Raw genomic sequence first — 12,110 nt, forward strand, 5'->3', positions numbered from 1 at the left:
CGCGGGCAGCAGCGATGGAAGGCGGATGCAGGGAAAGCAGAAGTCGCCCAAAACAGCCAGTCTGGGCCTGCACCTTTCCGGAGCTGCCTCGGCTCGGCTGCTGGGTCTGGGGTTGGGAATGGGGTTAGGCTGGGGCGCGGGGCCACGAGGAAAAGGGAGCCAATTTGGTTTTAGCCCCTTGGAGCCCACGTGCTTCTGGAGGGAACTGTCCGTAGCACTTCACTGCAGGCGTCCCCCAAACGGCCAGGCCTTGAGACTTTCGGGCTGGGGTGGAGTAGGGATGATGTACTTGACTCTGGTCAGCTCCCTTTCCCATAGCACCTCCATTTCTCGGTAGACGCAGAGAAAAGCCCCAGATCATTAGACAGGAACAGGCCTTTGGGCCTTTTTCGATGTGGAGGGGCCAGCCAGGGTGGCTCCCTGGGACAGTACCCTGTCCCCTGGAATGCACTGATTGATTGGGGAGTAGCCTGGCAGACGTGTCCTTCCGGTCCCTGCCTGGCGTCTGGCCCCGTTTTTTCCGCGACAGACTCTAGCGCCTCGGGGCAAGCAAAAGCTGGGAGGCCAGAAATCCGGGTTGGAGGTTAGTGGCAAAGCAGAGTGTCTCTGCTTCCTGGCCTCCAGGCCTCCCGAGATGTGGCTGGGCGTGGGAAGAACTAAAATCTATCAGGCGGGCTGATTTTGAACTCTGGCTTCACCTCTTCTCATCCGGTCTTCACCGTCCTTTTGGTTCCTATGCCTCAAGCTCTGCCCTGCAGCACCTGTTCCTGAGCCCCCTTACCTGGGACCCTCGCCAAGCACTCTCTCCCTAACCCTCCAACTCAGGTAGAGTTCAGACACCTTAGGGGTGGAGGGAGCAAGGCAAGAAGAACAGATCCAGTGGGGCACCCCACAGACCTCAGACAATATCCTGGTGTGTGGGAGGCTAGTGACCTCACTCAGTCCTCATGAGTTGCCGCTCTGGGCTACCTGTCTCCAGAGCTGGGAGTCTGGCCCACCCGGGCACACCCTCACACAGTGCACGAGATAGCAGCTCTTTCTCTAAATCATAATTTTACTGTCTCAAAGAAACTTTATAACTTATTTACAAAGTTCTTTTTTCCCCCAAGATACAAAGCAATAAGTTAACATTCTCAATATAAAACTAAACTTTGACATAGAGAACACAAACACGGTTGATTTCAATTGATCACATTTTCCAAATTTCACAAGTAAATGTCAAGATTCTCATTTCACAAAGCATGGGGTTTTACAGCCACACAAAACAGAACGGAAAAAGGCTAAGCTTGTGCAACATGTTTACAGAACAATAATAATAATAATAACAATAATAATATGTACAGTGATTTGATCCTGCACTGGAGACTGTGCGTTCAGGGTGGTGACTGGCATTATTCTGTGGTCGAGCCTCTAGAAATTGTTGTAAAGTTGCTTTTGTCTTACTTTAAAGCCCACTGGAATTAGGGCGCTTACTCAAGCCTGTCTGTTCTCTCTCCGCTGCCCATCGGTCCCCTCTCTCTTTCTACCCAAGGTGGAAATCAGAATTTTTCTTCTTGTCCAGGCAAAGCAACCAAGAGTTCCTCCCGGGAGGAGAAAATCATGTTGGCTTCATTTATCTTTTTAAAAAAATTTTTAAATCAATACTGGACATGTAAAAAATGCAAATCATCCGGCTCCAAACTCTCCATACCAGCAAAGTACAAAACTTATGGTATAAATTAAAAATCACCACGTCCTCCTCATTCGTTTTTCCGGGTGCGTTTAAAGTAAACAGTGCGTTTGAACAGTGTGTTCCTCGCTCTCCACAGAATCTCGAATTGGCAAACACTCAGCCTCAGGCCAAGTCTATTCCTCAATAAATAAAACCCCCTCCCTCCAATTTCCCCCAATTCCCAAACAAGCTACACAGATGGTCAGGCAAAACGTCCCAGGATCAGAAGCCCGGCGGCCAGGCAGGACCCGTGCCGCTGGGATCTGGTGACTTTTTGCAGAGGGCGCAGAATGAGGACAGCGGATGAACGAGGACCTTGACTTTGTCAGCACACAGAGCAAAAAAAGACAAGAGACTGACAGGACAGAAAAGATCTTTTGCTTTTTCTACATTTTTTTTTCCTGATAGTCCCACAAAGCTAAGGGTCGGTGGGTCGGGTCGAATGGGTTTGTCTTGCTGCTCAGGGCTGTCTCTGGTGGCTGTGCCTCTGAGGCCACTCTCCGCTGTCACCGCTCGGCCCAAACCGGGATTCGGGCTGGAGCAAGGCCGCCGGGAGGGGAAGTCGCTGGGCCGGACCTCGCGGGGAGGAGATGGAGGGTATCCTGCCTTCACTGTTCCTTCTTCTTCCCTCCCTCTGGGCCCTTCTTTTCTGGGCCCAGGGCACGAGGACGGGGTAGATGGACCTGGAGGCGGAAGGGGCCCGGGCGAGGGGAGGCGGGAAGGAGGCAGGTGGGCAACCTCACATGAGTTGGGGTTGCTGCATAGCTTCTTGGTGCGCCGAAGGGTACCAAGACGTGTAGCTGGGGATGTAGGACCCCGTGCTTCCGCCTGAGCCCTTCCCGGATGAGGAGTTAGGGTTCCAGCCTGGCGGCACGGGTGGGGAGCCAGCAGAAAGGGCCCGGCCGTTGGCCAGCGCGCTACCCTCCAGAGCCGCCCCTCCCTGCTTCATCAGCTTCTTGAACTTGGAGCGCTTGTTTTGGAACCAGATCTTGACCTGCAAGAGCGGACAACAAAGTGACTCGGGCTGGGACTACTGAGCCTACCCTTGGTCTGGGGAGGAAAGAGAGGGGACCGCAGGACAGTAAGAGATACGAGCCCCCCACTACCCTGAATAAGCTGGCAGCTCCGTGCCGGAGGTGGAGATTCCCCCCCCCCCATAAGAGCCAAAGGATCCAAGGCCAGACTGCCTGCCACCGGTCCATAGGGGCAGCTCTCAGAGAGCCAGTGGGGAGTTGTGGTGAGGGGCGAGCCGCGATCCAGGGGCTCAGTCTGACCAGGGCTACGGTCTGCGGAAGACGCAGAGCCTGCACAACACCCAGCCAGCAATTCCAATATCAACATCAATAAAATAATCAAAAACCTAGGAAGGAGTGGAAGAAATTTATTTGCAAAGCTACCCGCCTTCTCTTGCACCGTCCTTTCTGCCCATGAGTGAGTTGGGGATTAAGGGAGCCGCAAGCTTTTGTTGCACTTTTCTTTGGACTCAAACCAATCTTTCCCTAGGGTCCTTTTGCTTTCCCCAACTCTGCTCCAAATTCCGAACTTGACGTTGGAAACCCGTGCTGGCGGTGGTCAGAATGCCCATGGGCTCCCTGGGGTCTTAGAGAAATCCGGGAAGGAAAGTCCCGTTTCTCCTTGAAGATCTGGGACTTGAGAGGTGAGAGGGCGGAGGAAAAGGTTCGCCCCCACCCCCTGGCCGGTGAGAAGGAGGAGGAGGAGGGAGACAGAAGCACGAACCCAGGCCCAGAATGATTAGTCACACACTTTAAAGGCAAAGGAGGGATTAAACCCCGAGTCTATTGTTCCAGTTGTTCAGGCACGTGTGACCTCAGTTCCCAAACAAAACGTCTGGGGAAATCCTTCCTGCGCCCTAATCAGATTGTCCAGGGGCAGAGGGCCAGGCGGCAGACAGCTCAGGGTATAGAGAGCAGCTAGGGCGGAGAGAATGAGGGAGGAAGGAGAGACGCTGAGAGCCAGGGGTGAACACAAACACACACACAGTGACACCCCGACCCTGAGGCCCAGCGAGCAAGAAATGAAGCCCAGGGCGCAGGCCGGCCGCGGGAAGCCTGCTTGGCGCAGCGGAGTGGCAGCTGCGAGGTACCTGCGTCTGCGTGAGTCCCAAGGAGGCCGCGAGCTCCGCCCTCTCGGGCAGAGCTAGGTACTGAGTTTGCTGGAACCTCCGGTTCAAAGCCTGCAACTGCAAACTGGAATAAATCGTCCTGGGTTTGCGGATCTTTTTCCCCTTGCCGTTGAAGCGCACTTCACCGCCTTCCACCACCGTGCTCTTCTCCGAGTCTGCCCCTGGAGGGACAGCAGAAGCGGGAGCCGTTGTTAATGCGAGGGGCCGCCTTTAGTACGGAGAGACGAGAGTGAGTGGCTACCGAGGGGTGGCAGAGGCAGGGACGGGGAGAGAACGTTCAAGAAACTCTGAAAGACATGGAAGGGTTTCCCAAAGTCCGAAGGCCTGTCCTGGGCTGCTGCAGGCGGGATGGGGCCATTCCCAGGAGCGCTGCTCCCGCCTTTGCAGGGAAAGTTTGCTATTTTTGCAGACGGTAGTTGAGGTTTAATTACCCTTAATTGCATACATTGTTTATAGCGCTACGCAATAAATAATTACCGAGACTAATACGTGCACATGTGGGTTTCTGTTTTCCAGCGGGGCATTGTATGCTTAGCGCACCGAGCCGCCCAGAGGCCCAGCCAGTGCCAGGAGACGCTCTCGGATTTATCTCCTTTGCTGCATTGTTGCAAATTGAGTGGATTTTTAAAAATTTTTCTTTGCTATGACAAGGATCCATAGATTGATATTTGAAACCTCTACTACTCCCACGTCCTCCCCACCCCCACCCACCTCTGTCTCCCCCTCTCCTCTCCTTCTCTATTCTTCCCCTTTCTCCTCCTTTCCTTCTCTCCCTAGTACCTCCTTCTCTCCCTCTCCCTGGCAAGCGCACGTACCTGGATCCTCCAGGCGGCTCTGGGCGAGGCTGGCGCTGCCCGGGTAGGACTGCACCGAACTGATGTAGGGGCTGGACGCGTGGCTGCTGACCGAGTTGACGTAGGGGTAGCCCAGCGGTCGGGAGAAGGATGAAGCTGAGCTGTAGGCGCCGTCGGGCTGCGAATGGCCCGCCGAGTGTAAACAGTGCATGGAGTAGTGCCCGTGGGACATGGGAGAAGGAGACATTTGCTGGTTGGGCGGCCCAAACTCCATAAACACCGCCTTGCCCGACACGGGGCTGTTGAGACTTTCTGGCATGGTGGTCATGGTCATCTCTTCTCGCGGGGTCTGGGTGTGGGACTTTCTCTCCTCTGCTTCCCTTTTGGGGGTCTCTATGTTTCTCAGGACAGGAAGGAACCCAATTTAAGCGGAACAGGGGTTTTCACTTTCCATTCATAAGAAAATGGAGTTTGTCTCTTTGAAAAGTCTAAGCATGATGCTGCCGAGCTCCCCAAACTCGGTTCAAAGCTTTGACTCAGCCACGGTCATAAATATTCATGAGCTGGCGGAGCTGATTGGTCCGCTGTCTTGCATAATCACTGGGGATTGGTCCGAGGCGCTCGGGCTCCGCTGGACTAGAGCGGGCGAGGCGGCCGGGCCTCTGGAGAGACGTGTCCACGCTTCCCGGCCGGGGCTTCTCTGCAACAGAGCGCGCGGTGCGGGACGCACAATGGGCTGCGGCGTCCGCTCCGGGACCTGGGCGGCCCGCGACTCTTCGGCCTCCCCCCTCCCTCGAGCGCTTTCCTCCCCAGAAACCAACTAGCGGCTCGGCGCCGCCGCCCTCTCCCCGACTGTCCCCACCCTTCGCCCGCCCCCAACGCTGGGGACCCGGGACCGCTTCTAGTCTACGCCATCCAGTCCAGCCCTGAGCTAGGGAGGCTCAAGAGCCTAGCCGCGGCCTCCAGAGCTCGGAGTCGCGCACTGGGGGGCGCCCAAGGAGGCCAACAGACTGCGGTCCTCCCGAGAGCCTTGTGCCTAGCGCAGCGCCTCCTGGCCGCGCCTCTCTGGCCCGGGTTCGCTGTGCCACATCCCTGGAGTCTGGGTTTGAGGGCCCTCCGGGCGAACTCACTCGGCCGCCGCGCCGCCGCCGCCGCCGCCGCCGCAGCTCCCTGGGGCCCGCTCGCATTTCTCCAGGCCCAACTGGCCACTCCAGCTCGAGGCTGCACGGGTCTGATTAAAGCAGTGCGCGCGGAGAGCCAGAAACCCGCGCTTCTCCTCCCAGGAAAGGCGGCCGCACCGCCCCCTCCCCCAACACATCCTCTTTCCCTCCCAACCTTCCTCCGCCCCCCTCCCCTCTCCACTCCCTCTGAGCCGAGCGCCCCGGGCTCACTCGCCCCGAGGGCGCAGCGCAGCGTGGAGCCTAGGGGCCGGCGAGCTCGAATCTGCTTGAGTTGCGGACTCCAGGGGGTCATTCTTCGGCCTCCTGGGGTCTGGTGAGAGTACCTAGGATTTCGAAGTCCCTGGGGGACCGAAACCCTCAGCAAAACCAGGCCTGTGGTGGGCTCGCATATCTGCGTGTAGACTTCTCTCTCATTGTCGCCCACGATCTTCCTCACCTTCAGTGGCCAAAGCGGGCGCCACGGGGCCGGGGGCAGGGGGGGCGGGAGCAGAGCTGGTGGAGGCAAGAGCTGCCAAGGCGCCTTCTGATATCTGGGGTGCTAAGTACAGAAAAGCGCACAACCACCGCCCCCCACTACTACCACACAGCTACCCCCTCGCGGCGTGGCGCACACCACCCTGGCTGCTAGGGGATGTTGTTCCCCATCCCGCCAGCCCACGGTGAATCCCAAATTACTTTGTTAGGTAATTAGAAAGTGTTGATAATTATTTCTTTCATAATTTAGCGGTGTGACGGGAACGGGGAAATGATCTTGTGAAAGTTCACACGTGCAGATGTATTAGTTACTGATTCATTTGATTAAATGGTAGTCTCAAGTGCTCAAATCCGCAGCTGAAGGCGCCCCATTAGCATAACACTGATGTTTAATTTTCATACGCATAATTAGCCATATATTTAACACTAATAGCAACATGCAGCCTTTCAGCGTTAAACAGCCCGGGATTTGATCTGGCCTGAGCTGAACCTTCGTCGCTGCACCTTCCCCTGTCTGGAGTGTGCAATGATCACAGGACAAACCTCTGTAATCAAGCACATTTTGGCAGAGGGAACACCAATAAAAATGAACATTCAAAACAAATTACATCGGTGCTGTCATTACAGATATTAGTAAGAGGGGGTTTCTCTCTTTTTTAACTTGTGTAGCAGCTGCGGGTGCCCGCAGAATTCCTCTCCTTTGGTTTAAGGGCATGATGCTGGGGGCAGAAATATTTCAGGAAGCGTGGTTGGAGCAAAAAGAAAAACAAAAGCCAAAGAAAACCCCCCCAAAACCACAAACCCATTCTCCAAACCAATAACGGGTTTGCCAACGTTTAAAAGATTTTTTTTTTTCTTAATCACTGAACCCCACACGGTGAGGCTTTGTGGCAACAACCAGCTAATGACTCCGCCACCAGACAACACCGGGAGCCGCTCGGCTAGTCCCGATTTCCGAGTCGCACTTGTGGTTTTAATTGCTCCTTTCTAGTGCCTGTTTTGGGGTGTGGAGTGCCTTGCCGCGTGCCCAGCACAGCAGCTCGGATGCCGCACGGGCCCCGGGTCTCTTGCGCGCGCCTTGAGGGCCCTGCCCACGTAAGTGATCGCCGTGGTGGGCGCGGGGTTGGGGTTGGGACCTGGGAAAACGGAATTGGTGACTTCTCGGAGCTCAGGGCAAAGCGTGAGGAAACCCGACGGCCTGGCTGCCTAGGCACAGTTTATTCCAGAGAATTGCGAGGTGGGGGAAGGGGAGAGACCGCTGCACGTTGTGGCAGTCTCCTGGTTGCTCCGTCCCTCCACATCTGAAGGGGGATCGAAGACCTTCGCGGCGCAGGGGACCTGGCTAGCTCCAGGGAACAAAAGTCTAGCATGCGCTCCCTCGGGAATACGGTTTCAGAGCCTTGTTTAATTTAAAATTGAATTGTGTGTGGGCGAGGAAGTGTCTACACGCTGAAATTATTTCTTAGCCCAGAGAAGCAGGTCTGAGGAGGGGCGCCGAGCCGCCTGGCCCTAGCTAACTTGTCAATGTGGGATCTCATCTGTACTCAGTGAGCTTGGAGTAAAACCCTCCTACCCCCACCCCCACCCCCACTGCTAAGGCGACACCTGTTCTGAAATTCTGGTTTGCTTAGATCGTTGCCTGTCCCAACTCTGAGAGGAAACAAAACTCTTCCATTTGTCCTGAGGGTTTCGGATTCTGAGTAGAACCTACTGGGGGGTCACCTCAGGACGCGGTGGCCCTCGGTGGTGTTAGCGGTAGCCACACTTGGCTGGAATCCCGGTGGCTCTGCGTGAGGTTTGGGGCCAGTTCAGCTGGCAGAGTGGTAGGGAGGCGTGGACGAGGTATTTTTAAATCTACTTCTTAATCTCTATTTCAGAGCATGTTAAACGGAGTTCCTTCTAATTCAAGTTTGTTACCTAGGGAGCTGCTGAGTGTTGGCAGTATTGACATACGCGCGCACGCACACGCGCGCGCGCGCGCGCGCACACACACACACACACACACACACACACTTTAGGTTAGTCACTTTAATAAGTGGGATTTTAAGCCTGTCCCATAAATACCTCCACCTCGAAATAATTGCTGCACAAGCAGCGTGTTACCCAGTGGTTGGTAAAATCCTGTGGTCCTAATAAAACCATCCTTGGGGAAGCTCGTAGTAAACCGATTCGCAGATAAAATACAGCACTAATGGTTGTAATCCAATTGCTCTAGGAGAAAAGTGAAGTCACTCTCTGGCAAACTTTTCAAGGCCAGCTGGGCCCTGTTCCTCTCTAGATAAGCCGGATTGTTCTAGGGCAGCAACCCCAGTCTCTGGGCCTCTTCTTGGCCAACTCCTGAGCACATCTAAAGTTTTTCTATGGATGTTGTAAATCCTCATCCCCTCCCTCGTCTTTTCTAGCTGTCAGACCCACTAGACTCAGACTCAGCTCTATCCAAAAATCTACATTCTGGACGCAGAGAAGCTGAGCTGGAAGGGCTGGGGGCAGCCGAGAGAATCCCATGTTCAGGGAAAAGCTGGAACTCATCATGTTAGGAGCCCACTCATTGTCCTCAGTTTCCCATCTTCTTCCCCACCCACCACTCTGAGTGTCATAAAGATGAGCGGGCCCTTGGTCCCAGCCATGAATGCCACCTGTCCTGGTAACTACAGGTGCCCATGTTTCCTTGGCAGTCCCTCGAGTCTAAGCTATATTTAGCCGAAGGCAACTTTGCAAAACCCGCTTCAGTAGAAACAAGAGTTAGCACAACCAGTGACCGCCCCACACCCTCACTGTGCTTGTTCTTAAAACCATAACCAGAAGGGGACGGCTTCCTTCGTGGACTGCTAAAGGCCCAGCCGCTCCCTACCCTTGAGCCCAGGTGTGAACAGGTACTGGAGAGCAAGCGCAAGGAAAGGAGGGTGCTGGGGCAGGGAGGGGCCTGGGGAGACAGAGCGTGGGCCCTTGGATTCCTGCTCCTCAAGCGGGTTGGAGATGCCCGCCGGACGAACCGGAGTTAAACCCGCCAGCTCCAGCCCGGCCAACTAGGCCCTTTCTCCCAAATGTGCAGGTGTCTCCTCTCGCTGGGACCTGGTCTTCAGAAACACCAGATCTTCGCGAACTCTGCAACGCCCCAGCACGGGTTCGTAGAGGGCCAGTCTGGGAAGGGGTCAGTTTAGGGACTAGACGGCCCGCTAACCCGCCAGAACACTTCACTTCTGAGCGAGTGGGGCCGAAGCTTTAATTCCTAGTGAAACAAACGGTCTAGACTGCGTGTGTGGGAGGGGGTGTGGGGAGTGGGGAGGGTCTCAAACTTAACCTCTGGGATGGCCCAGGAGGGCTGGATGCGGGCGGGGGAGGAAGAGCCACAGGGGACAGGGAAATTCGCGTTTCTGGATTGATAAAATCCTGCGGGCCAGACCCAGGGTCCACTGCCAAGGAAATGTTTGTAATCAGTGCTTCGGTTCGCGGGCTAATCTTTTCATCGCAAAGCCGTGATGAAGGTGGATGAAGGTCAAAGAAACGCAAGGGCTGGGGGTGGTGGGCAGGTGCTGGCCTCTGCGATCGTCCTCAACAGATTTTAAAAAATTCCCAGCTAACAGGTTCCAGTTTTTCTCTCCGTGTGCCCGCCTTTAAAAAGTTCAGACACTCCAAATTAACCACCCGCACTCTCTCCCTTTTAACTGTCAGAGACGCAAGGCGCGCAGGCACAGTGGGTTTAAGAGTTTTTATTTTTTCACTTGGGCAGTGTCCGCGTAAGACAAAGAGGAAACCGTGCTTCTCCTGGAATCTCTTGTCTCCCAAACGAGGGCGTCCCCGTTCCCCTCCAAATGCGTTTCCCTAGCTGGGAAACCAAGCCCGAAGCCACATGGCCCTGGCAGGGCTTCGGATCTGAGTCTCCAATTGTCCCCAATCCCCACCGCGTTTCCCAGGACGCTATTAGGTGCTAGGTAGGTTATCGCGCGACCTGTCGTCCCCCCGTTTCTTCTAAAAGTTCTTCCGCTAGATTTCAGCAATTTAGAAAAATAAGACGCCCGGCCTCGGCGACCTTTTCGGGCTGCTCCTCAGGCCTCGTGGGGCAGTTTGGTCAGGATCTGCGAGCCCCCCGACGTGATGAGAATTGTGTGTTCGAACTGGGCCGACCTGAAACACACATCGCAGCCGTCAGGACGCGCCCGCGGGGCCGCGAGCTTCCTCGCCCTCGGACCAATCGTCCCTTCCCATACAATTTAAAAGCAGTGGGCAGAAAGCAAACACCTTTGATTGTCTAAGGAGATCGCAGTCCATGCATCCTCCAGGACTTTAAATTCTGGGGATCCTTCGGTGATGATTGGCTCTGTAAGAGGGAAAATATTTACTGCAGTGACCTCACCAGATTCTTGTCAAACATTGTTTCGTCTGATTATCAAAAAAGAATAAGAAGGTTCTCCCTCCCGCCCCTCAAGTGCTTCCCCCACGGGTTCATGTTGTCATCTTGCAAGGGCTGATAATTGATGTTGCTTACATGGTATACTACAAACTAAACAGTAGGAAGAGGAAACACTACGGCATTCAAAAATGTATGAAGTTGCCTAGTTCATAATTTTTTAGAGAAAGAAGGGCATTTTAATCAAGACTTAATTAGGACCCCGTGGATAATAACCACCCAAACACCAGTCCTACTTATAAATACCCGTCACTTTTTAAAAATATTTGAATTTTTAAAACATGCTCAAAATGTTCATTAATCAGCAAATAACAATTTTCTTATTTCACTCTAATTGCTTCCCCATTAAGTCCCACAGTCAGAAATATGATGCCTTTGCGGCCCTAGGTGATTGGAATTTGGTGGTGACACCAATCACATGGGCCACCAAAGAGAACATGCCACTTGCTGACAAGGAGCAAGGCACATAATCGCCTCTAGTTACTGGGTGTTAATGAAAAAACAAAACAAAACAAAAAACCAAGCATCACATTATGTTGGTAACAGAATTAGAGGTTGGATGACTGCCGTCTCCTAAATGTGTCGGTAAGTATCTGATTTAGGAAGATGGGGCTCAAGGATATTATTTAATCAGATTTACTATGCATCTGAATTATTTCATTATGCTGATTGGCTTTATTAGTCCTTCATGGGACTGCCGGGCCTAGGCCAGCACTGCAGCTTCTGCCCAGCAAGCTATGGCCTTGGGAAGAGCTCAGCATTTACCTATAGTGAATGCCATGCCCTCCTCCATGAGTAGATCGTTGTCATTTGCTGCAAAACAAAAAACATGGGGGCAGGGATGAGAACACAAAATGGGGAGGAGAGAGAGTAACAGGATTGGGGGGGTTGGGGTCCCTTTTAAAAACGTGGTCATTTTGTTTCTTTTCTTTTAGAGGAGAAGGAAGGGTGGAGGATTCTAGAGTCCTAGGCTCCGAGCGGGCCTCAGTCTTAACACTATCTATGCTCTGAGTCGAGGCCCCTCCAGAAGAGTCTGCCAAGGCCTGGCAGGGGCAGCCTGGGTATTTTAGACACATGTCTGGCTTCCTCTTCCCCTCCCACTGTCCCTCCAGGCCAACTGCTGGGTCCTGACCCTTGCCCCCATCACTACCAGAAGAGAAAGAAGTTTTGGGAAAGTATAGAAAGGGAGGGCAGCCTCCTTCTGTGTGGGTTGGAGGAGGAGGTAGGGTCCCAGCTTCAAATAATTTAACTCCAGGTATTGGCACCTGGTAGGGCAGAGGGCTGATGAGCCCTTTCTGCACTGTCACCTGGACCTCTTCCAAGCTGCCTCAAGTGAGGCTCTTTGGCCAGAAAGGAGTTCTGACCTGCTGGATCTCCAGGGATCCTCTAGGAGTTGGGT

The 12,110-nt window shown here is 54.0% G+C and overlaps 2 protein-coding genes across 3 annotated transcripts in view; both read right to left on the reverse strand.

Annotated features, from left to right (window-relative positions):
• Positions 1-1,036: 1,036 nt before the first annotated feature.
• DLX1 (distal-less homeobox 1) lies at positions 1,037-5,152 on the reverse strand. 2 transcript variants are annotated; one of them, XM_069471057.1, is made up of 3 exons: positions 4,670-5,152; positions 3,816-4,015; positions 1,037-2,705 (listed from the first exon to the last, which is right to left on the reverse strand). In XM_069471057.1, exons 1-3 carry the CDS (start codon positions 4,980-4,982, stop codon positions 2,451-2,453), a joined length of 768 nt encoding a protein of 255 aa, XP_069327158.1. In that variant the 5' UTR covers positions 4,983-5,152; the 3' UTR covers positions 1,037-2,450. The 2 variants fall into 2 exon arrangements, with proteins under 2 accessions (XP_069327158.1, XP_069327168.1); XM_069471067.1 differs by lacking the exon at positions 3,816-4,015.
• Positions 5,153-10,007: 4,855 nt separating this feature from the next.
• Positions 10,008-12,110, reverse strand: part of METAP1D (methionyl aminopeptidase type 1D, mitochondrial) — a 76,920-nt gene continuing 74,817 nt past the window's right edge. Inside the window, 3 exon segments of the mRNA XM_069471081.1 lie at positions 10,008-10,428; positions 10,543-10,621; positions 11,477-11,524. Of these exon segments, the coding sequence (XP_069327182.1) occupies positions 10,350-10,428; positions 10,543-10,621; positions 11,477-11,524 (206 nt within the window). The 3' untranslated portion in view covers positions 10,008-10,349.

The sequence above is a fragment of the Eulemur rufifrons genome, chromosome 1, assembly GCF_041146395.1.
Source record: "Eulemur rufifrons isolate Redbay chromosome 1, OSU_ERuf_1, whole genome shotgun sequence".
Lineage (NCBI taxonomy): Eukaryota > Metazoa > Chordata > Mammalia > Primates > Lemuridae > Eulemur > Eulemur rufifrons.